Source organism: Miscanthus floridulus, chromosome 3, assembly GCF_019320115.1.
Source record: "Miscanthus floridulus cultivar M001 chromosome 3, ASM1932011v1, whole genome shotgun sequence".
In the NCBI taxonomy this organism is placed as follows: domain Eukaryota; kingdom Viridiplantae; phylum Streptophyta; class Magnoliopsida; order Poales; family Poaceae; genus Miscanthus; species Miscanthus floridulus.
The window spans coordinates 18,299,301-18,321,962 of NC_089582.1; the positions used below are offsets into that span (position 1 = coordinate 18,299,301).

At 45.6% G+C, this 22,662-nt stretch overlaps 3 protein-coding genes and 1 long non-coding RNA gene across 6 annotated transcripts; 3 read left to right on the plus strand and 1 right to left on the minus strand.

Annotated features, from left to right (window-relative positions):
- Nucleotides 1–2,152: 2,152 nt before the first annotated feature.
- On the minus strand, nucleotides 2,153–4,061 carry LOC136545121 (uncharacterized). The gene is made up of 5 exons (XR_010780921.1): nucleotides 3,756–4,061; nucleotides 3,603–3,674; nucleotides 2,437–2,617; nucleotides 2,261–2,356; nucleotides 2,153–2,177 (listed from the first exon to the last, which is right to left on the minus strand). It is a non-coding gene; the product is annotated as an uncharacterized lncRNA (long non-coding RNA).
- Nucleotides 4,062–11,104: 7,043 nt separating this feature from the next.
- LOC136541417 (CSC1-like protein ERD4) lies at nucleotides 11,105–15,887 on the plus strand. The gene is made up of 6 exons (XM_066533264.1): nucleotides 11,105–11,622; nucleotides 12,192–12,355; nucleotides 13,081–13,356; nucleotides 13,502–14,346; nucleotides 14,457–14,712; nucleotides 15,053–15,887. Exons 1-6 carry the CDS (start codon nucleotides 11,349–11,351, stop codon nucleotides 15,434–15,436), a joined length of 2,199 nt encoding a protein of 732 aa, XP_066389361.1. The 5' UTR covers nucleotides 11,105–11,348; the 3' UTR covers nucleotides 15,437–15,887.
- Nucleotides 15,888–16,002: 115 nt separating this feature from the next.
- On the plus strand, nucleotides 16,003–18,563 carry LOC136541419 (pentatricopeptide repeat-containing protein At4g21065-like). The gene is made up of 2 exons (XM_066533265.1): nucleotides 16,003–18,321; nucleotides 18,546–18,563. Exon 1 carries the CDS (start codon nucleotides 16,386–16,388, stop codon nucleotides 18,168–18,170), a length of 1,785 nt encoding a protein of 594 aa, XP_066389362.1. The 5' UTR covers nucleotides 16,003–16,385; the 3' UTR covers nucleotides 18,171–18,321; nucleotides 18,546–18,563.
- A 141-nt stretch (nucleotides 18,564–18,704) lies between these two features.
- On the plus strand, nucleotides 18,705–21,247 carry LOC136541420 (major pollen allergen Ole e 10-like). 3 transcript variants are annotated; one of them, XM_066533267.1, is made up of 5 exons: nucleotides 18,785–18,906; nucleotides 19,944–20,082; nucleotides 20,372–20,716; nucleotides 20,822–20,852; nucleotides 20,967–21,247. In XM_066533267.1, exons 2-5 carry the CDS (start codon nucleotides 20,025–20,027, stop codon nucleotides 21,052–21,054), a joined length of 522 nt encoding a protein of 173 aa, XP_066389364.1. In that variant the 5' UTR covers nucleotides 18,785–18,906; nucleotides 19,944–20,024; the 3' UTR covers nucleotides 21,055–21,247. The 3 variants fall into 3 exon arrangements, with proteins under 3 accessions (XP_066389365.1, XP_066389364.1, XP_066389363.1); XM_066533266.1 differs by having other exon boundaries at nucleotides 18,886–18,996; XM_066533268.1 differs by lacking the exon at nucleotides 19,944–20,082 and having other exon boundaries at nucleotides 18,705–18,793.
- Nucleotides 21,248–22,662: the final 1,415 nt, after the last annotated feature.

Sequence of the window (22,662 nt, forward strand, 5' to 3'; positions counted from 1 at the left end):
CTTACGATATATTCGATAAAGCAAGGGTAACAACTACTTTATTTAGCAACTCATTCTAAGGTTATCAAATTTACAGCAAGTACATAATATCCTATTGAACCTACTGTAAACTTTTCAAAACTAAAACTATTACCGATTTGCCACACGAATTCCAACAAACATTAATCTACATAATACCAAGCTTTCTAATTAGAATTTATGAGTCTATCATCATAACGGCTAACTGTGAACTAACTACACTAACAAATAGAGAGCATTTTTGTGAACCTAACAAACTTGGTTTCACTATTTTTGGACAACTACACAATTTACTACAAATTATCAAAGTTCAGCTTGAAAACTAAATTGAATAATCATTAACCAATTTACTAAAAACATGAACTGAATCTACTTCGCGGCCCACAGTTCGGCTCGGCCCAGCAACGCGCGGCGCAGCCCAGTAGGTGGGCGTGAGGCACCAGCGCGGCCCAGCGGCGAGCGGCAGCGCGGCCCAGCAGCGAGCGCGCGGGCGCGAGCGTGCAGGCGCGGCCCAGCGCGGTGGGGCGCGGCCCAGCGCGGTGCGGCAGGCGCGTAGCAACGGACGGACGCGAGCGCGCGGCGTGCGGGCGTGGCCCAGCTGGCGGCGCGGCGCGTGCGGTGTGGGCAGGCCGGCCCACGGCGGCAGCGCTGCAAGCGCACGGTGCAAGCGCAGCAGCGAGCAGGCCGGTGTGAGCGCGACTGGCCCAAGCGCGGATGAGAGCGCGCGGACGCTGCGGCGTATTTCTACCGTATTCAACGATTTATTTTCCTACACGAAAACGACCACAAAATATGTGTGACGTGGGGGTGACGTCAGGATGACGTCAACAAGCTAATAACCACTATAACACAACATACTTTTGTCGACACTTTTTATTGTAGGCAAAGGGCACCTTTGCCGGCTGATAACCTCCCACGAAAAGTTTTGCCGACAATTTAGAAACAGTTGCGCTAGAAGCCGTCGGCGAAACTTTTGCCAACAGTTAATCCTGACACTTTATGTGTAGGCAGACGGTCTACCTACGTCGATAATTGAAACCTTTGCCGACAGTTAACCCTTTACCGACAGTTAAGACCTACGCCGACAGTTAAGACCTTTCCCAACAGTTTATATGTTGGCCAAACCATTTCCAAGGTATTTTGCAAATCAAACCCTGCCCAAAAAAAACTGTTGGCAAAACTGCATAGATATAATTACAATTAAAATAATTTGACAAATCCACTTTTACTCATATAGAAGACATCACATTGAACAAATTCACTTGATTTTTGTATAAATAATATATTAGATCTTTCATACTAGTATATTAAATCTTCTATACATACTGGTCACAGGCATATAGTCAAATACATGTCCAAAATATAGATGGGTTATTCGCAAACATAGACTTATACTAAATTATTACAAGCTGTAGTGTAATTATTCAAATCAAAAGCAGAAGTGTTGAGCAACACTATGCTATGGACTGATGCATTAGCTATTGGTCTTTGAGCTAAATGGTTATGGCTGGAAGGGCTGCCACTCTAAAACACTTGGAGCAGTTGTTTGCTTGTTCCACAAAAGGTTTGTCAACCCAAAATACTTGCAACACCTCATAGCTGAAGTACCAAACATGGAAAAAAAAGTTGAACTATCAGCGCAATATGCTCTATGCTTTAAATTTGTGCCATGCAATTCACACTGTTATATCACATATAAGTCGAACTCTCCAAGTAAGTTTCAACAATACCTTGCGGCTATGATGGCCTTCCAGTACCACCAATATTTGAATGTGCCACTACTATTTAAATGTTGCAGTGAATGAGTGCATAGGTGTTCCTGAAATCACATGCTTGAAATTTGAATGGCTATGTTGCAGCCAAGACCATCACACGAGCATTCTCTGAAAAGACATACAAATTCTCTACTGACCTGTCCAATATCTGGTTGTCTAAATGTTCAGCTACCTATCTTTGCACGAGGATATATCTTTCTGCAAACATATTTTACCAAAAAAAAATAATGATGAAAGGCATGCATGGGAGAACATTCCAAGTCCAACAGCAAATAAAATAGAGTAAGGCTAGTATAACTGTTATCAATAAACAGATGTGCTTTAAGGTAACCAAAACTGAAATGTAGGAGTGACCTGCAAACTTATGGAGCATCCCACGCCACCCTTGATGAAGAGTAAAGATAAGATGCATACAAAGGGATTAGGAAGAAAAAAAGAGAGCACTAAATCAATGTAGGAGTTGAAACCTGAAAACATTCACAGTATTTTTTTAGACACGACGACTTCTTGCAATTGCATCCTCTTTTGTGACGAGCTGAAGCAGGAGTTTTATTGGAGAAGTCCTACAATATTGAAGATAATGATATTAGCAACAGACAAGACTAAAGGAAGTGCTCAAGTACAATAAGTTAGTGTCTCTTACCCCTAATTCCAGACCAGGCTCAGATGTATGAATTACTTTTGGAGCAAATGCTAATGGATTGCGAGATTCAATCTGTTGCCGTGTAGATAGAACTGTTTCCGTATGACTCTAGTTGTTCAGACAGCCGATACACGAACAAGGCTCAGAACAATAGACTCCAGCGGCAAAACACTCACAGTAACTGCATGACATTAAGCAAAAAATTATCATGTAACAGAAACCAGACAATCTATCAGTGTAAAGACAGTTTGCCAGGAACAGAACACAGATCCCTTCTCCCTTCAAAAGAGTCAGAGGATTGAAACTAATTCAGGAAAGGGTAAACATTCATTAGAGAAGGGTCAGACACTCAGACCAGACAAAATATCAGTTTGAAGACGGAATTTGGAAGGAATAGCATGGAAAGAACATGGGTAACTCTTGAAAAGGATCAATGTTTTGAACCTAGTTCAGAAAAGGGTGAATATCCATTAGAGAGGTCAGACGGATGTCAATGACTTCAAGTAGAATGGCAAGTGAAGGAGTGCATCATTTAGGGAGGGATAAATCTAGAACAGCTAGCCAAAAGAAATTAGCATGGCATGGATTTTAACGACTGGGACTTTTTTTATTAAATAAGGTAAGATGCCATTGTTTTTTGTAGGAATTATGTGACTTGTCCTATAAACAATCAATCTCAAATAAGGAAATATATTTATTGAAAATAAATATCACAACTAAGTCATTATTATCCGTGATAAAGGGACTAAACAAACCAAGAATAGAATCCATGATGAACGCTAATGAGCATAATAGTGTTATTCATGAATACAGGAATAAACAAGGTAACCAGGTATAGAGATGACTGTAAATCGAAACTTGAACATCTCGCAACAACTTGATTAGGATTGATAGAACTATTAACTGAATGTTGTTGCTAGCCTACCTCAACTTGCTTGTGGCTAGAAGACTATTATACTTGTTATTTAACATTCTGCCCAAAACTGAAAAGCACTTAAACAGTATAGTGGCATACACACCTACATGGCTATACATCTTAGTCAAGGAAAAACATGAATGGATAAATGATTAATCATTTAATCCTAACCAGAGTTACTCATAAGTCATAAACAGCAGCACCTTTTTCATACAATGATACCTAAAATGAACCAAATATTCAAACTTACAGTTTCAGGCATTTTGACTTCTTACAACTACAATGCTTGCATGAAGTGCCATCACCATTATCAAACTTCTGCCTGGAAAATACTATTGCATTTCATGATTTTTCCAATGCAATAGTGCTATTTGACCTAAAATAATAGCCAAAGACATAGTACCTTTTCTTCTTGGGACTACCCTGACTAGAAGCTTCGGCGGTTGCAACATCAGTTGTTTGATTGAAATCATCATTTATAATGATTTGCTCAGAAGGTGCTGGAGAAGATCCAGAAGGACCTATCAAGTTACTCAATTCATTTATAGTAGACTGAATATCTATTTTCTCTTTAGGTATTGCAGCAAGGGCATTCAAGTGCAAGCCAATACCAGGCAATGCACGTGGAGGGGTTCTTAGAGGCTTTGAGTTGTCACCAGAAATAGTTTTGCATTTGGGGGTAGTTGAATTTACAGGATGATGATCTGAAGCTTTGTCCAATATGTAAAACGGTTTTAAGATTGAACACATATAGTAGAGTAGAAGCGTAGACGAATTGATTAGGAAAGGCACCTGCTGACCTGCACGAATCGATGGAGAAACGGTTGCAACACCAATGCTTGTGCCGTGTTTTTACCAATGCCCCTGTAAAGTAAACCAATCCTAAATGTAATAATGCACGGCGTTTGGGCGTTCTGCAAGCGCCCCTAGCACCCGAGATCAAAGTGCGGTGTTCTTCTTCCATGAAACAAATCATTTTTCGTCTTCTTTTTCCTTTTAGGAAAAAAAGAACATTTCTTCTTCCCTAGATCTCTCGAGAGTTCTCCTTGCCAACAAACTCCATAGATATGCTCGCCCCACTATCTCTCCTTTCCTTCGGGTGTGTTCAGCGACTCTGGGTACCAGGAGTTCATCATTATGTTCGTTTAGCTTATAAGCCATACTTTTTCAACTGATGAATAGTATTTTTCTGTCACAATAAATTAGTTAACAATACTTTCAGTCATAGCTTATCAGCTAAGCAAACAAGCCACATATTTAATTTAACCCCATCATTGCTAAGAAGCCCGTCCCGCACCACCCAACCAACCTCCTTCACCTCCCATGCATACTGCCACACACTACGGCGTCCGTGGACTAGTTGTAGCCCTGGTGTCTTCATATCTCACCCTCGTCTAACTAACCCGATAACCCCTTTTCCATTAGCTCGAGAACCCTACTAACTAATAACCTCACCCGTTGAGTATAGTCTCACCAGGAATGGAGGGGACTGGTGCACGTAGCCTGCCAAAATCGAAGTAAGGTGTGGACGTACTACTTGTTCCATGTGCGATTAAATAACTAAATTTGAACCAAAGGTGGAAGCATTTTCGTAAAAAGTACTAGATGTGAATTTGGCCAATTTCTATGGCTAGCTAGGTTAGATGATTCTATTATCAAAGCGCCTATATATAATAACATGGGTTTCGTCGATCGTATTTGATCTTTGTATGCGTAGAGAAGCAAATTCATTATTGTACATTTGTACTCACGCGGCCGGTGTCATGACCAATGCAAATTGAAGTTCAATTCTTAGGTCTAGCTAGCTCGACTACTCTCTATTCAGCACCCTGTTCGGTTGGCTGGTTCGTTTTGTTGCTGATTCATGAAGAAGTACTGCTGGCTGGTTTGTGTGAGAGAAAAATACTATTTCGGCTAGAAATTTACGATCGTTTATGATAAGTCACAGCCAAACGAACAGGCTGCATATTCGTAACTGATTGTGCATTACACATGTCAATGTACGTTCCGTAGCTGGCTCGCGTGTTGCAACAAGGCTGTTTCCTTCTTTGTACCGGTCTCAATGCACATTAAATACAGTGACACATCAGTAAAAATGGAATCTTTGCATGATTTGAGGCTAAGACAGAAAGAAAACGTTTCATGGATGAAACGAGCGCGCACAGTTTCCAACTCATTGGAAACCGGACGAAACTCGCGTTGAGGGGAAAATTTTCGTCGGGCTTGATCCCGTGCGCACGCCTCCGCCCCAATCCTTGCGCCATCCTTCTCACTCTCCCGCCATTCTTCTTCTTCCTATGCGGTGGCGGAGATCCAGAGCCAAGCAGCTGGGGCGGAGCGCCATTCTTCTTCATCTCCCAGCATGGATCCAGCGCCGGTTCTAAGCGTCATGGCCACAACTGCGCGCCCTCCGTCGCCTCCCACCACCACCGCACGACCGCGACGGATGCTCGCCACCGCTTCCCGGCCTCCCGCGCAGTCATCTACGGAGGTGAAAGGTCCTAAATGGATAAAGGGGGTGAATATCTTATAAAAATTCTCTACAAATACACTAGACCAAATGGTTAGAAACGTAAATGGTGAAATATAATTTTGCTCTAGCTCCACCTGTTCCAACAATTCTAGTTATCTATGATCTATATGTCAAGCAAAGGCTAAGTCACTACAGGCTAAGCTAGTGAGCTCTCAAAAACTAGACTAAAGAGCCTCACTAACCAAACTACTCAACAAGACAAGCTAGCTCTCAAAACAAATTACACTAAAGAGCTTAGCTACACTAGAATGTAAATATAAGAGAGTGAGTGAGATGATTATACCGTCGTGGCAAGAGACAATGAACCAATCAACGAATACCAAGAGAATCACCGGGAGAATTCCAATCACAATTGACACAAGATTTTTCTCTCGAGGTTCACATGCTTGCCGGTACGCTTGTCCCCGTTGTGTCGACTAATACTTGGTGGTTCGACGGCTAATAGGCATCACACACCTAGCCCACCACAAGGGTGCCGCAAGAACTTACCCACGGATGAGGTAACTCAATGACACGAGCAATTTACTAGAGTTACCTTTCGGCTCTTCGCCGGAGAAGGTACAAGACCCCTCACAATCACCGGGAGATGGCCACGAACAATCACCAACTCGTGCCAATGCTCCTCCGCTGCTCCAAGCCGTCTAGGTGTCGGCAAACACTAAGAGTAACAAGAAATCCGCAGCCACAACGATCTCCAAGTGCCACTGGATGCAATCACTCAAGCAAATGCACTAGGAATCACTCCCAATCTCACTTTGATGATGCATCAATGATGGAGATGAGTGTGAGGCATTTGCTTGGGCTCACAAGGATGTCAAATATGTCAAAGTGCTATGAGAGTGAGCCACAAGCCGGCCAAGAACTATTTATAGATCCCCTCAAATAAATAGAGCCGTTGCTCTGTGCAGAGCCGATCGGACTCACCGAACGGACTCTGAGCAGAGTCCGGTCGCCTTGGTCCGATCCCTCCTGGGCGTCCACGTGTCCCCACATTGAATGCCGCTCGTCAAATCACAATGGTCGAAAACGGTCAGCGCTTAGTCAAAGTCATGACCGGACTCTGACCCCTGGGTCCGGTCGCAAACTCACACGTGAGTCCAGTCATTTATAGAGTTCCCCTAGCGCTAAAATACGACCGGACTCAGTCCGATCGTCATGACCAGACTCACCCAGGTCTGGTCTTCTTACTGTTCACCGCGCGCGCCACCAAGTCAACATGACCGAACTCAGGGCATTGTCAGGTCCGGTCCTACCGCGACCCCAGAGTCCGATCACGTCTAGAGCCGTCCAGAGAGCACCCAATTGCTTCTGACCGGGTCCGGTCGTTGCAACCGGACTCTGCAGCTAGGTCCGATCGCTACCATGTCGCCTGAACCGCCTCTGATCCACAATCGGACTCGCGCACGCGGGTCCGGTCTCTCCAAAGTCGCTGGGTCCGGCCATCACCTGGCCCTCTCGGCCTTGGTGCAGCACTGACCGGACTCAGGCTGCCTAGGGTCCAGTCCCTGCACAGTCAGGGTCCGGTTCTGCACCTTCGCCACCTTTTCTTTTTTCTATCTTCTCAACATCTCCACCCTTGCTTCCAAGTTGCTAACCACAAAGTGTATAAGTTATGTTCTCGTGTGTTAGTAGTTTTTAAAGCATTTTCAAGGGTTAATTGTTAGCACACTGGGTCCCTAAATGCATATGCAAGAATCATGTCACATAATGGCACTCGATAACCGCTTAACCAAAGATTTCCCTTCTTTATATTACGGCTATCGATTCTAAGTGTGATCACACTCTCTATAGTGTCTTGATTTTTTTTTGAAAAGCGCCACCTTGGCGCGGCCTTCGTGGAGGCCAGGTGCGGTGTGGGGGTTCGAACCCTTGCCGGCTGCTGACCACCTTTGGGAGTTTGCCACTAGGCCACTGGGCCTTCCGCTTTATAGTGTCTTGATCACCAAAATAAAAACATATTTGATATATTTGCCTTGATCAACACTTGGTTTTTTTTCTCTTTCTTCTTTTTAAGTTGGAGCACTTGATCTTCAAGTTTGACCACCACCATCACCATGACCATCGTCTAGCTTCACCATTTAGTGTGTACAACTCTATCTCAATCACAACATTTAATGATAATGATTAGCATACTAGGTTTCATCTGTTATCAAAACCAAATGAGGGGATCGCGCCCGCCGCGGCCTCTCCGTTATGGCCGGAGCCGCGGAGGGTCCACTCGGGGTTTCTTTGACTACATGGAGCGGCCCGCGCAGCTACGAACGCTCGGGCGTGCCACGCGGTGCCGGCACCGACTCCTACGACGGATTCGACATCGGACGCACGCATGCGCCGGCTCCTCCGCAGGCTCGGCGACCCCCACACGGACTTCCCGGTGAGGTCTCCCGGATGGCATCTTTGGAGCTAGTTCTGTTCAGCGAAAGCAAAGATGTAGTAGCTGAATTAATGTGTCTGTACTCTGTAGGCTGCAAGCAAGTGGAGCGCCAAGTGGAGGTGGGCCAGTCCCCCCAACTGCCAAGAATGGAACACCTCGTCTGCTGCATGCAAGTGGAGCGCCACGTGGCCCCCGGTGGACCACGTGAGGGCTTCACCGCTGCCACCGCGTAGAAACCGCTAGCTTCGCCCTCGTCGTCGTCGTCGGGCAGTCGGCAGACACCTGATGCTGGAGCGAGCGAGGAGAGAGGCGGGCCCACGCGGCCAGCGCCTTTATCCGCTGGACACCTTGCATCCCTTTTCGCTGCGGCTCCGGGTGTCGGCCCCTCGGTGTGGTAGTGTGGATGTGGCCAAACTGCCCCTGCACGCCACCGCGGCGTGGGCCGGTGCCCGCAAGTCTTCTTTGGACCGACTGCCGCCAGTTCTTTTCTCGCGCCAACACTGCTGGCTCTCGTGCGCCGTGCGCGGTAACAATATTCTACGACAAGAGCGAGGCAGTGGTATCCACGCCCACGGTCGACCAGGAGTGACTAAGGCCTGGTTTAGTTCGCAAAATTTTTTAAGAAATAGTATTATAGTATTTTTATTGTTATTTGATAATTAGTGTTCAATTATAGTTTAATTAGGCTTAAAAGATTCATCTAAATTATGTAATTAGTTTTATTTTTTATTTATTAAAGATTCGATGTGACAGAGAATCTTAAAAAATTTTGCAAAATGAAGTGTGACTAAACAGCACCCAACTGACCACGAATGACGGGAAAACTAGTTTATGGTCTCTTGTTTTTGACCAACGGTAATTTAGAATCTTACAAGATAAAGGTTTAATATATGGTACACATGAGTTGAAGCGCATATCTATTACACCTAAAAAAAAATAAGTAAGCGTATCGTCTGTCTCCCCGACCCTGCTCTATACCAAAAAAAAAAACCACCGTAAAAAAAAACCCACCGTCCCCGTTTCTTTCCGGGAAAAAAAATTACGGGAAAAAAGTTTGCGAAACACTCTCCAGTGTTTGCGGCCCAGCTCCAGCAGCGTGATGTCATATACTTCCTTTTCCCTTGGAAAATAAAATCAGGAAATACACTAGAAATACTAAAATACAATGCACAGGAGCCGTTCAACTCTGAATCAAACCTGACATTAACCGGCCCACGCCCATATCAACCTCACCATGTCCCCCAACGGTATTATGCTGCTTTCTCCTAGAGAAGGCTATGCCTGCATAAATAAATGCAATTGGACATTTGTGTTCATCGGTAATAAAAAAATATCTATGTGTATCGTCTACGTCGCCCCGTGCCCCCCGCCTTGCCGTCGTGGGAGCGAGGACGCAGGTGAGTTCCCCCCGCCCCGCCGGCCCTGACCCTGCCATAGGTGCCAACAAAAATTTCGTGTTTCCGTGCGCGTTGCACGAGCATTTATCTACTGTATAATATATATATTATAGGTAACCGAATATATTGTTTTAGAAAGGCAAAGGCACCTACCTGTTTGATGGAGAAGCGATTGCAACACCAATGCGTGTCTTGTGTTTTTAAGCAATAATAAATATCACCCTACACAAGCAAACCATCGACTGGCGGCAGGTTTGGTACAGACTGTTGTGCTTGTCGAAACTCCTAAAACCTGCTCATCGACGGCACAGATGTGAGATGTAAGAATGCAGCATATTTGTCTTTAGTCATAAAATTACTCCTGTGGACACTGTATAGGGTGCAAAATGATGAATCACATTTTTTTGCATGGATCAATAAAGACTCCATTGAAATGCAGTGATTTTATTTTTTAGAATCCGTAGAAGAGTTTTATAAGAATCAATTTAGTTTTATAGAAAAAAAATACAAAATAGAAGAATTTCCCGTATTTTGAAGACTGGGGTTACTCCTAGCCTCTCTCCCTCATTGCGAATGTGTGGGGAGAGGCTGAGGGTTTCCCGCGGTGAAATGGGCGTGGAGATGACAGGGGGTGCAAGTGTATAAGCAAAGGTATTTCGTAAAAGAGACATAAGAATAAATACGGATTAATTGCTTATTTCTCTGTCCGAAAAAAGCCTGGTCTTTTATGCGAGCGCCCCGGGGTATTTATAGACTATAGTTAGGGTTGCCTCCGGTGAGACAGTCGCAATACAGCGGCCAAGAGCAGGGCGGTAATCTCTCTTACCCTCGGCCCCTAATTGTGTCGATGGGTCCACCGCCGACTCCCTATTGGCCTCCCTCGGGGACTCGCGCCGAACCCTCGCCCACTCGGCGCGGGGATTCGTCTCCCGTCGGTAGCCATTCTTCGGCTGGGACAGCCGGCGGCCCTCAAAAGGAACCTCCGCGTATGATACGCGGAACAAAGGATAGCTGATAAGCAAAACCCTCGCGGCGGGTGGCAGGCAGGGGCTGAGCCGGGGTTGCCTTCCCCCAGCAAAGACAATTTTTCATTTTTCTTTGTTTTCTCGCAGAAGTTGAATTACTTTCTCAACGCTTGCAGTACCAACTTGCCAATGGCTATTGCCTAACGAAACATCATCGACCAGAGGGCAAAATGGTAACTGGATTAATTAATAATAACAAGTCAAAAGAGCAAAGGATCCTCATGCCCTTTGCAAAAGCATGTACAGTAAGCAAAAGCAACAGCAACCAGAAACAACTAAAAAAATCGCCAGCAAGATCTGAACTCAGAAAAAAGGACAGCTTCAGGGGCAAACCGGACATTTTTTTGCTCGTCTCCTCTGTCTCTCTCGTCCCCTGTGGCCTGTGCTGTGCGGTTCCTTCATTTGGCCACCCTCGGCTCACCACCACGGCAACACAAGCATCCAATGCCTTCCCACCCCGATTGCCTCCCTTCTTAATCCCCACCCTAATGCGCCTCACTAACCACTCCCGCCACCACTAAACCCCCTCCCCAACCCCGCCGCTAACCACAGCCTCCGGGGCTTACTAAACTTCCACAGTGCCCGGCCGCCAGCCGCCTGCCTGCCTGAAGGAACAGAAGTACAGAACAGAGCCCCGCGCGCGGGCAGCAGCAAGGGTGCCGCCGGGATGGACCTCGCGTCGTTCATCACGTCCGTGCTGACGTCGTTCGTCATCTTCGTGGCGCTGGTGCTGGTGTTCACCTGGCTGTCGCGCCGCCCCGGGAACGCGCCCGTGTACTACCCCAACCTCCTCCTCCGCGGGCTGGACCCGTGGGAGGGCCGCGGGCGCGGCACGCGGAGCCCCGTCGGGTGGATCCGTGACGCCATCTCCGCGTCGGAGCCTGACGTCGTCGTCGCCGGCGGGGTCGACGCCGCCGTCTACCTCGTCTTCCTCTCCTCTGGTACTGCCTGCTCAGTGCTCGCTTTCTTTCTTGCTACTTTTGTTTTCTCCGGCAACTTTGCTTTGGGGGGACTCTTTTTTTCCTATAAAAATAGGGGCTTATTTGGTTCAGCTGTTCGTTAATTTGTCGGGTATGCACCATTTATAGTATTGTTGGTCCAGGAAAAAAAAACTAATTGCAAGATTTTTTGAAGTTATTTGTTCTCCTGTGATTTGTGTTGTTAGTTGTTATAGGTGCCCCTATAGTGATTCTGTTTTTCGATTCATGCTTTGTTGCTTTCCCTCATATATACTCCTAAAAAAGGATTGTTTTAATTTTTTTTTTACCAAAAAAAAAGAAATGTAGGATTGATGAACTAATGTTGGTTGCACGTTATAGGGTTTATTAGTTAAAAAATTTTATTCTGCGGGTTGTCCTTGAAAAGTTTAATTTTGCAGGAGAGAAAGCCTGTTGAAAAAAATACAATTAGGATTGATATGGGGTTTGGTCAGATATAGATTTTTGGACGACTTTTCTGCAATTATTAGCAATATTTGACCTTTTTAAAATTTTTGCTCTTGATGTTCCAGTGCTGTCGATCTTGGTGTACTCTGGGATTGTGCTCCTTCCAGTTCTCCTCCCAGTTGCTGCAACTGGTCGTGCCCTAGTTGTCATCCCTCCTAATCCCAACAATTCATCTCAATCGACTCAGGACTTCTCGCCGATTGAAAGGCTAGGAGTGGGCAATGTTCCTGTAAGTAATCGTTTGACGATTTTTCACAAGTGTGTAATCTTTTAATGGTTTGTCGTAGTTGCATAAATAAGTACAGGATGCTCCAATTACACAGCATCGGTATTGTGGCCATTTGGTTCTATACACAGCATGATCTAGACCATATAATTACTAGGTCATTAATTTCATAATCATATGTAATTATCCACACGATCAAATGCATCATTTAATAATTGTCCATCACCTCTTGAACATCCTAATTGTGGTTGTTACTTCGTTTTCAACAACAACAAAAAAAAAGCATCTTGTAACAGCATCTCCTTGCTACTTACTCTTTTAACAGGCCCATCAGTTTATTTATTTATTTTTGTCGAGAAGAATCTGAGCATCTGTTGATTGGCAGAGCTCCTGCCTTTTGTTCAAAAAGAAAAGGTTACGTCTGCTTGGAAAAGAAACTTACAGACTTACAGTTTCATGGACAACTGGCGTGTATCGTTTTTTCTCAAGACTTTCTCAAATTACAATTGTATGTTACTGATATGTGAAAACTCAAAGAAAACCGTAAGCTTGATTGAAATTATCTTGGGACCATTAATATCTGCAGTAACTGGTGTTTGCAATAAAAAAGTGTCAATAAGCACAGGCTTTCCACGTTCTGGTTATGTCAATTATTAGGTGTCCAGTGTCTTGAATGTCGTTTTATTCACAGTACAACTGATCTCTGCATGTTTTTACAACCTCCGCAGGAAGGAAGTATGAGGCTGTGGGCATTTCTGTTGTCAGTCTATTGGGTTTCCTTTGTCACCTATTTCGTCCTATGGAAATCCTACAAGCATGTGTCAAATTTGAGAGCTACTGCAAGATCAACACCAGATGTTAAACCAGAGGAGTTTGCGGTGTTAGTGAGAAATATCCCTAGACCATCTCCAGATGAAACTATAAAAGACTTTGTTGACTCATATTTCCGAGCACTTCACCCAAATACTTTCTACAGATCAATGGTTGTGACAGATCACACAAAGGTACTTCTACTCTTGATATATGGAGGGATTGTTTCCCCTTTGTCCCTTTGTTATGTTTTCACGTCTGCTTGTAAGGCATGTCTAAAAATACCCCCACAGAAAAACAAACAAAACTTTATTCTACTTTGATCACATTGCATTGCAGGCTGATAAAATATACCAAGAGATCGAAGGTCACAAGCTGAAAATTGCTCGTGCTGAAACCGTATATGCAAACTCGAAAACTGAAAGTAATCCTGAGGGCACAAAGCCTACTCATAGGATTGGATTCCTTGGTCTTATTGGTAAAAAGGTTGACTCAATTGAATACTGTAGTGAGCAGATTAAGGAATTACTGCCCAAACTGGAGGCTGAACAGAAGACTACCCTTCATGAGAAACAGCAGAGGGCTGCCATTGTCATCTTCAATAGCAGATCTGCTGCAGCTTCTGCATCTCAGACTCTCCATGCTCAGGTGTATGATAAATGGACAGTTATGGAAGCTCCTGAACCATGTCAGATACTATGGGCCAACCTTCCGAGGAATCTATATGAGAGGCAAATCAGACAGTCTGTGGTCTATGTTATTGTCTTTCTCATTGTTTTTTTCTATATGGTTCCTATCGCTGCTATCGCTGCTGTTACAACTCTCGAAAACCTGGAGAAGAAGCTGCCCTTCCTGAAGGTAGTGGTGGAACAACCAGCAATCAAGACGGTCTTGGAGGCTTACCTTCCCCAGATTGCGCTCATTGTGTTCCTCGCTTTGTTACCTACTCTTCTTATGTTTCTCTCAAAACAAGAGGGGATCCCTTCGCAGAGCCATGCAGTCAGGGCGGCATCAGGAAAATATTTCTATTTCATTGTTTTCAATGTCTTCCTCTGTTATACACTTGGAAGCACATTGTTCAAATCTTTGACAACCATTCTCGATCACCCTTCTGGGATTGTGGATATGCTTGCCAAGAGCCTGCCAGGAAGTGCAACATTCTTCCTTACATTTGTCGCGCTGAAGTAATTCATTTGTCTCACTTTTTCAGTTACATACTGCCCAATTTTCAATCTTACCATCTTTGAGTTTGACAGCAACTTTACACCATAACTCTGACTGTTGTTATTGACAGATTCTTTGTTGGCTATGGGCTTGAGCTCTCTCGCTTGGTTCCTCTCATCATTTTCCACCTGAAAAGGAAGTGCCTATGCAAGACGGAGGATGATGTGAAAGCAGCATGGGCTCCAGGAGACCTGGGATATAACACCAGGGTCCCAAATGACATGCTCATCGCAACAGTTGTTCTGTGCTACTCAGTCATTGCACCTTTGATTATTCCATTCGGTGTTGCATACTTTGCCCTTGGATGGCTTATAGCGAAAAATCAGGTGAGCCAGGTGTCATTGAGTTTTACAGGAGTACAGCAGTTCGGTGTTGCACACTTTGGTATTCAGTTTGTTAATTAATACTCCCTCCGTTCCAAATTATAAGTCGCTTTGACATTTTTGGTTCATCCATTTTGCTATGTATCTAGACATACTATTATATTTAGATGCATAACAAAATGGATGTATCAAAAAAGTCAAAGTGACTTATAATTTGGAACGGAGGGAGTAATGTAATTTTCTATGCTATTTTGGGGAATGATTTCTTCCGTAGAGGGTCTCATTTTGTTAATTGGTTGTTTGGTGACGTTGGTGATTGATTTCTGCACCTTTTCCAATGCAGATTCTGAGAGTTTATGTTCGTAGCTACGAAAGCTACGGACGAATGTGGCCACACATGCACACGAGGATCATCATGGCTCTGATGGTTTACCAGATTACCATGATCGGCTTCATCCCCCTGAAAAAGTTTAACTATGCACCTGTTCTTGTGCCCCTGCTTCCAATAAGCATCATCTTCGCCTATGTCTGCCATATGCGCTTTTACCCAGCATTTGCCAAGACTCCTCTGGAGGTGGTGGCGCAGCATGACCTGAAGGAAACTCCAAACATGGAAGCCATCTACACCTCATACATACCTCCGTGCTTGAAGCCCGAAAAGCTCGAAGACTTGGATGCATTTGAGGATGCTCAGTCGCACACCACCTCCAGAGCCCCATCTGTTTAGCTGTGCAATCTAGACTGTCGGGAAAGACCGAAGAAATTCTGCACACCTATCGTCAAGTTCATGCAGGATTTCTGGTGAATTTCCATGCTTCCACGTGAACCCTCTGAACCTGAGTTCCAGGTTCGGAATCTTATGTGAAATGTACATATGCTCGACCTATTTGTCTGCTGAACATCAGAACGTGTGTGGACTATTGTAGGTAGCTGCTGTGGATATTAGCGGGTTCTAAGTTTGTCTTAGTTTCCATCCATGCGCGTGTGTTTACTGTAGACTATCTGCTGTGTTGTTGTGTAGGATAACTGTGAGTCGGTTTGCCTGATGCTCTGTAACTCCATTTAAACAGAACTGCTCATATATTATTGTAAGCTGTTGATGAAGTTCATACTTTCGAGTGGGGTATCTATCGGATCTTGGCTGATTGCCTTTATATTCAGCATAAGTGGTTGCAGTACCAAGTGTCCTGTTATTCTGCTGGTTCTTGAACCCGTGCAGGTTTTTCCCCCTGGAGCAATACCGTGCTGTTTGTGTGATTATCTGATGTCCATGAGAATTGAGATGAAACTTGCATTACCAAAACGCAAGCAATGTCAGCTATAGATCTAATGTCAGTTTGTTGAATGCTCATTTGTTGCTGGACACCAAACTGGACCCTGCACGAAGTATACACAAATATATTTGGTGTTTTTTTGTTTGCCCTGTCAGTCCACCCCGGGACAAAGTTCACCGTGCTGGTAAAATCTGTCTTTACTTAGCCTTCTAGGCATTTATATGAGCAAAATTTTGTCAAAATTTCGGCCTCCCATTTCAGAGTCCAATTTTAAAATCGTTCGAAAGAAGTAGAGTCCAATTTGAAAAAACTGATCAACCAACTGGGATCGTCCGCGGAAATTTGACGTGAACACGCAGGCGCCTTTTCCTTCCGAAACCGCACGGAAGCCGAGCGCGCCTCATGCTCGACGGCGCCGGTGGCCGGACGCCGTCGACGCACCCGGCGCTGCGCCACTGCGTCGCGCTCCTCCGCCTCCACCTCGCCGCGCCGTCCCTTGCCACCGCCAAGCAGCTGCACGCGCGCGCCCTCCGCGCGGGCGTGCCGCCCGCGCACCCGCTCCTCGCCAAGCACCTCCTCTTCCACCTCGCCTCCCTCCGCGCCCCTCCCCTCCGCTACGCCGTCGCCGTCCTCACGCGCCTACTCCCCGACCCGGACCCCTTCTCCCTCAACACCGTGCTCCGCATCGCCGCGTCCTCTCCGCGCCCTTCCCTCGCGCTCGCGCTCCACGCCCGCCGCCTCGCGCCGCCGGACACGCACACCTACCCGCCGCTCCTGCAGGCGTGCGCGCGCCTCCTGTCACTCCGCGACGGGGAGCGCATCCACGCCGAGGCCGCCAAGAACGGGCTTGCCACGCTCGTCTTCGTCAAGAACTCGCTGGTTCACCTCTATGGCGCGTGCGGCCTCTTCGAGAGCGCGCACAGGGTGTTCGACGAAATCCCCGTCCGCGAGTGCAACCTCGTCTCCTGGAACTCGATGCTCAACGGGTTCGCGGCCAATGGACGCCCCAACGAGGTTCTCACCATCTTCCGGGAGATGTTGGACGTGAACTTCATGCCAGATGGATTCACCATGGTGAGCGTGCTGACCGGGTCTGCTGAGATTGGCGCGCTTGCTCTTGGGAGGAGGGTGCATGTTTATCTGACGAAGGTTGGGTTGGTGGGGAACTCACATGTTGGTAACGCCCTGATTGATTTGTATGCCAAGTGTGGCTGTGTCGAGGATGCAAGGAGGGTGTTTGAGGAGATGGGGACAGAGCGAACCGTTGTCTCCTGGACATCGTTGATTGTAGGCTTGGCGGTGAATGGTTTTGGGAAGGAGGCACTTGAGCTGTTCGGTGTGATGGAGAGGGAGAAGCTTGTGCCGACTGAAATCACAATGGTAGGAGTGCTGTATGCTTGCAGCCACTGTGGACTGGTTGATGATGGGTTTATGTATTTTGATAGGATGAAAGAGGAGTACAACATTGCACCAAGGATTGAGCATTTGGGATGCATGGTGGATCTGTTGGGGAGAGCTGGTAAAGTCAAGGAAGCATATGATTATATTCTCACCATGCCACTGGAGCCAAATGCTGTCGTGTGGAGGACCTTGTTGGGTGCCTGTGCAATGCACAAGAAGTTGGAACTTGGGGAGGCTGCTTGGGCACGTCTGGTTGAGCTTGATCCAGGGCACAGTGGAGATTATGTTCTCCTCTCGAACCTTTATGCTGCTGTTGGGAGATGGGCCGATGTTCATGTGCTTAGAAAAACAATGGTCAAGGATGGAGTGAGGAAGAACCCTGGACGCAGCCTTGTGGAACTCCGCAACTATGTGTATGAGTTTGTTATGGGTGATAGGTCTCATCCTGAGAGTGAACAGATATACCAAATGCTTGCTGAGATAGCTGATAGATTGAGACGTGAGGGTTATATCCCACGTACAAGCAATGTGTTGGCAGATATAGAGGAGGAAGAGAAAGAGACTGCCTTGAACTACCATAGCGAGAGGTTGGCCATTGCATTTGCTTTGTTGAACTCTCTTTCTGGTACTCCTATCAGGATAGTGAAGAATTTGAGGGTGTGTGGGGATTGTCATACTGCAATTAAGCTAATATCAAAGATTTATGATCGGGAGATCATTGTGAGGGACCGCAGTAGGTTCCACCATTTCAAAGGTGGATCATGTTCATGTAAAGACTATTGGTAGTTGATCAGTGCATGGATTAACTGTCTTATGATCAGAAAAGTTGAGCTAAGTTCAGGAGTGGCAAGTCATATATGGATTCAAGCCCGGGCACTCAACTTCTGTTGACTGTTGCACTGGAGGGGCAATGTTGAGACAGCCTCATATTTTATAGGTTGTATTATCACATCCCAACTCTTAAATTTTCAAATGAAAGATGTTTTAAGATACAGCAAGAACTAGGTTGAGAACTTCACTTTTATCATACTTTCGTACCTTGTAAAGTTGTAGATGATACAACAAATAATAATTTAATTCTATTTTATTCCTCTCACTAAACAAATTAATATGTAAACTGTATGTTCCAGGCATATTAAGTTTGACTCTGGTTCGAAACAGGTACTCGCTAGTTTCCCTTGGTTCGGTGAGTAAATAAATATAACCATTTGCATGTGTCCACCTGCTTGATACAGATCTGAATCCTGATAGTAGGACTGCATGAAATGATCAGGCCATGCTTTGGAAACTTTTGTTCCTACAACATCAATGCAAGACTGATGGGCCCCTTATAATTTACTACCTTCTAAAGCTTCTAGAGAGCAAGGCTTAGAATATAACTGCTTTCTTCATGACACCATGCACCAAAGGTTAGCTTAGTATACACCCTCTTTAACCTTGTTTAATGGATGTTGCTTTATTTCAGCTGTTTCAGCTCAATGGGATTGCCACTGATGTTTTGGGAATGCCAGTTTAATTCCAGGTGCGACTCAAGCAAAAAAAAAAGGAATAACTTTTTTCCTTGTAATCCTGTTCACGGAACCACCTTCATTAGGCTTCAGTCTTTGTAAAGGTTCTTCCCTTACAGAACTACTTCCCTGTCCTTTATTATTTTTGGAAAAAAAAATTCAGCGCCACCGACAGATCATCATCCTTCATCATTCCATTTGAGAATTACAGTTTTGTTCCCCAGTGCGGCACAGGAAAAAAAAACTCTAGCTTTTTCCTTGGGTCCTTGCAATCTGGTTCACAGAAACCCCTTCATTAGGCTTCAGTCTTTGGAAAGTGAAGGTTCTTCCCTTAATATACAAGGAAAGCTCTTCCTCATTAAGCCCCAACCTATGTTACCATGAAACAACAAAGAAAAGGAATGAGAACATGCACTTGGCCCCTTCACATCTTATGGAATCTGCTGTCTACGTTTCCTTTTTGTCCCTTCAGAAATCATGCCCATGCATGCATATCAGGATAAGAATCTCATGGTTTCCTGGCCTTCAAGTCATTCCCCTCAATATTATAGTGTTTTCATAAAGGTCATTGTACTAGTACAATCTAAGAGCTGAGATGCTGATATAATCCTTTATAGCTTCAGGCATGCTGCAAGAACTGCAGTCGTGCAGTACTACCACCTTAGTAAACCATCTGCATGCATGCTTCTTAAGTATGATAAAGCTCTCTAATTTCTTCCTATTCAATGGGGAAAGCATCAAATGCTAGTAGTAAATTGTGTTAATTATAGTCATGTCAGTCAAACTGAGACCAAATAGCTTGATGTTTCAATAGACTGGTCCTCTGTGGATGCAAAATGCATCTCTCTCTGCACAATGGCCCTTTGTGCCACTTTCCATGCCACCTCCCTGTGGTGGCCATAAATATGCACCATAGCGAGCACCCTGGGGTGCTTTCCGTGTGCACGTCTTGCTTAGTGACCCTAGTGTAATCCAGCCTTTTCCCATGAACAGTGACTGCTTTATTGTCGGTACATCTGCTCTTCACTCATACTCCCGTTATATTCCCTAGGCACACACACACACGGGGGAGGAAGGAGGGCCGAGTGAAAAGCAGGGACAGTCTTGCAGTTTTGTAACTTCTGCTTCAGCCATGAAGAGAAAGGAGCTGATGATCATGCACGGCGTTTTGATTCTTGGTTGGTTCATAGGTTGGTAGTACTGGTATTACAATCTTGTTCTTTGCTTACGTCTTTTCAACCATATTTCTCATGTGCTAAGGATTCAGAGTGTGTTCATGTACATCTATCAGTAGCGCATTATTAATGCAAACTATACATGCATGTTCCGTAATTAGCATTTTTATATGGTCAGTGCCTCAGTGGTGGCATGCATAAAAATTCTGTTTAGCTGTAAATATTCAGACTGTTTGATTTGATCCCGGAGCCATAGTCTCTGTTCTCTGAGTTCATCATAACTCTGCCCTTGCATCGTTTTCAGCCTCTGCAGCCGCCGGACGCATCACGCCACAGGAAAAGGCGGAGTCCGTGACGCCGATCCCGACACTGTCGCCACCGGAAGGCAACATGACGTTCATCGACGGGGTGACGTGGTGCGTGGCCCGGCCGGGCGCCACCCAGGAGGACCTCCAGAACGCGCTGGACTGGGCGTGCGGCCCCGGCGGCGCCGACTGCTCCCAGCTGCAGCCGGGCGGCCGGTGCTACCAGCCGAACACGCTCCTCACCCACGCCTCCTACGCCTTCAACATCTTCTACCAGCAGAACGGCAACTCCGACATCGCCTGCAACTTCGGCGGCGCCGGAGCCCTCGTCAAGCGGGACCCAAGTACGAAAACATTTCCATCCCCATCCATCAGTGCTGGTTTTGGTCACCGGCAACATTGTCCAGTGATGTGATGTGATGTGATGCGTGTTCTTGTGTTCTTGGCAGGTTTCGGATCGTGCAAGTTCATGGCATCTGAGTAAGTGAAACCACCTGACCCACTGCAAATCTTTTTTTTTCTTTGCATGCATGCCCCTTCGCTTGTGGTAATCCATGTTTTGTGCGACTGGTAAATTCTGTTTGGGTGGTGCAGGACTTCTGCAGCAGCTTCGTCAACGATGCTGGGAAGAAGGGTGTGGATAGCCATGGTCGCTCTGATCTCACTCCAGCTGAGAGTTTAGAAATCCTCTTCGTGATGATATGCTTCGCCTGATCAAGCACTGGTGCCGCCGAAGAATACTATATGTGACGTGACGCAAAATCAGTGTAATGGTGGTTTCTTTTTTTGTGGTTCTGTATGTAAGGAACGGGTGCTACCTTTTTCGTGTAAATTTCGTTGAAGAATGAATATACTACTAGTAATAATTATAATTAGTCGTGTTTAGAAATAATGGTGTCCACAGGAGTTTTTCAGGATTTAAACAAAAAAATTTCTTATTCATTTCTGTAACTTTTTTCCTTCAACTTACAGTAGGGAGAGTGAAGGGCGGGCCTGGTGCAAGCGGTAGAGTCTTACCGCTTGTGACCGGAAGGTCCCGGGCTCGAGTCGCGGTCTCCTCGCATTGCATAGGCGTGGGTAAGGCTTGCCACTGACACCCTTCCTCAGACCTCGCACAAAGCGGGAGCTCTCTGTACTTTGTACTGGGTACGTACTTTTTTTTGTACAGTAGGGAGAGTGTCAGGGCGTTAATGGAGTATTTTTTAAAAAAGAAAAAGGCATAGTGGCAGAACTTCCTCACAGAAAGGCCACGGAGAAACATGGCCCATAGCCTAATAGGAAGCACCGCGGCGAAGCCCAACATCTCTCCGTCGAAACTAGCTCGAGGCCCAATATGAAGCAGCGCGACAAAGGCCAGACAGACAACACAACGCGCTTACACTTGGAGACTGATTGTCAGGTTTTAGTCAGTCTATATGCATGAATCGGGCCAAGCAGAAGTCGGCGATTGCCCCTGCACTGCAACAGATGGAGGATCTGAGCCAGAGTTTCGAAGATTTCCATTTGAGTTTCAGTAGTCGAGTTTGTAATAAAGTAGCTCATGTACCAAAACTCTTTCACTCGCTGTTAGGCCATTTCATCACTTTCTTTTATAGGTTCACCCCTAACTTATTTTTATTTTCACCCTTGAAAGTCTCTTCTTCTATATTGCATGATTGCATCCACGGGTGCTTCTTAGAGATGGAAACTATGGCAACTTTACTAGGATCTGTTGCAACTCCTCACTTCCTTAGCATTTGTAGTTGTAGGAGTAGGCCAGTCTTGAACTATGGCAACTTTACTAGGATGTGAGCCGTAAAGGGCCGTGCCTGGGCCGTAGGTGTGTCCCATGGGCGGGCACGGCATGGCCTGCTATGCCCGCCCCCCTTTGGGCCGTGCCTTGGCCGGGCCTGGGCGTGCCGTGCCGGGTTGCCCATTTGGCCATCTATACTTGTGTGTGTGGGGTGCATTCTGAGGGCCTATTTGGCAGGACTTCGGCTCCTTCAAAAACAGCTCCAGCTCCGGCTCTGACTCTTTCGAAGAAGTGGCTCCTTTGAAGGAGCTGAAGCCGTTCTGAAAAACATTTGGCAAAACGGCTCCTCCTGTTTTTCTAGAATGGATGAAAGATGGTAAATGTCTATAATACCCCTACTTATTATTTTACTACGGTGCATATGTAGTAAAACCCAACCTAGAAAAATTGGTTTTACTATTTTTTTATATTTGTGTGATTTATTATATATTTTACAAGCGTAAGGTGATTTGGTCCATTTCAAGAGGAAGCTAATAGTTGTTTTTTTTTCATTGGAAA

Coding starts and splice junctions, on each gene's coding strand:
- LOC136541417 (XM_066533264.1), top strand. CDS start 11,349: ATGGACCTCGCGTCGTTCATCACGTCCGTGCTGACGTCGTTCGTCATC. Junction 13,357..13,501: donor TTGTGACAGATCACACAAAG/GTACTTCTACTC, acceptor ATTGCATTGCAG/GCTGATAAAATATACCAAGA. Junction 14,347..14,456: donor CTTACATTTGTCGCGCTGAA/GTAATTCATTTG, acceptor TGTTATTGACAG/ATTCTTTGTTGGCTATGGGC.
- LOC136541419 (XM_066533265.1), top strand. CDS start 16,386: ATGCTCGACGGCGCCGGTGGCCGGACGCCGTCGACGCACCCGGCGCTG.
- LOC136541420 (XM_066533267.1), top strand. CDS start 20,025: ATGAAGAGAAAGGAGCTGATGATCATGCACGGCGTTTTGATTCTTGGT. Junction 20,083..20,371: donor GATTCTTGGTTGGTTCATAG/GTTGGTAGTACT, acceptor CATCGTTTTCAG/CCTCTGCAGCCGCCGGACGC. Junction 20,717..20,821: donor CCTCGTCAAGCGGGACCCAA/GTACGAAAACAT, acceptor TGTTCTTGGCAG/GTTTCGGATCGTGCAAGTTC.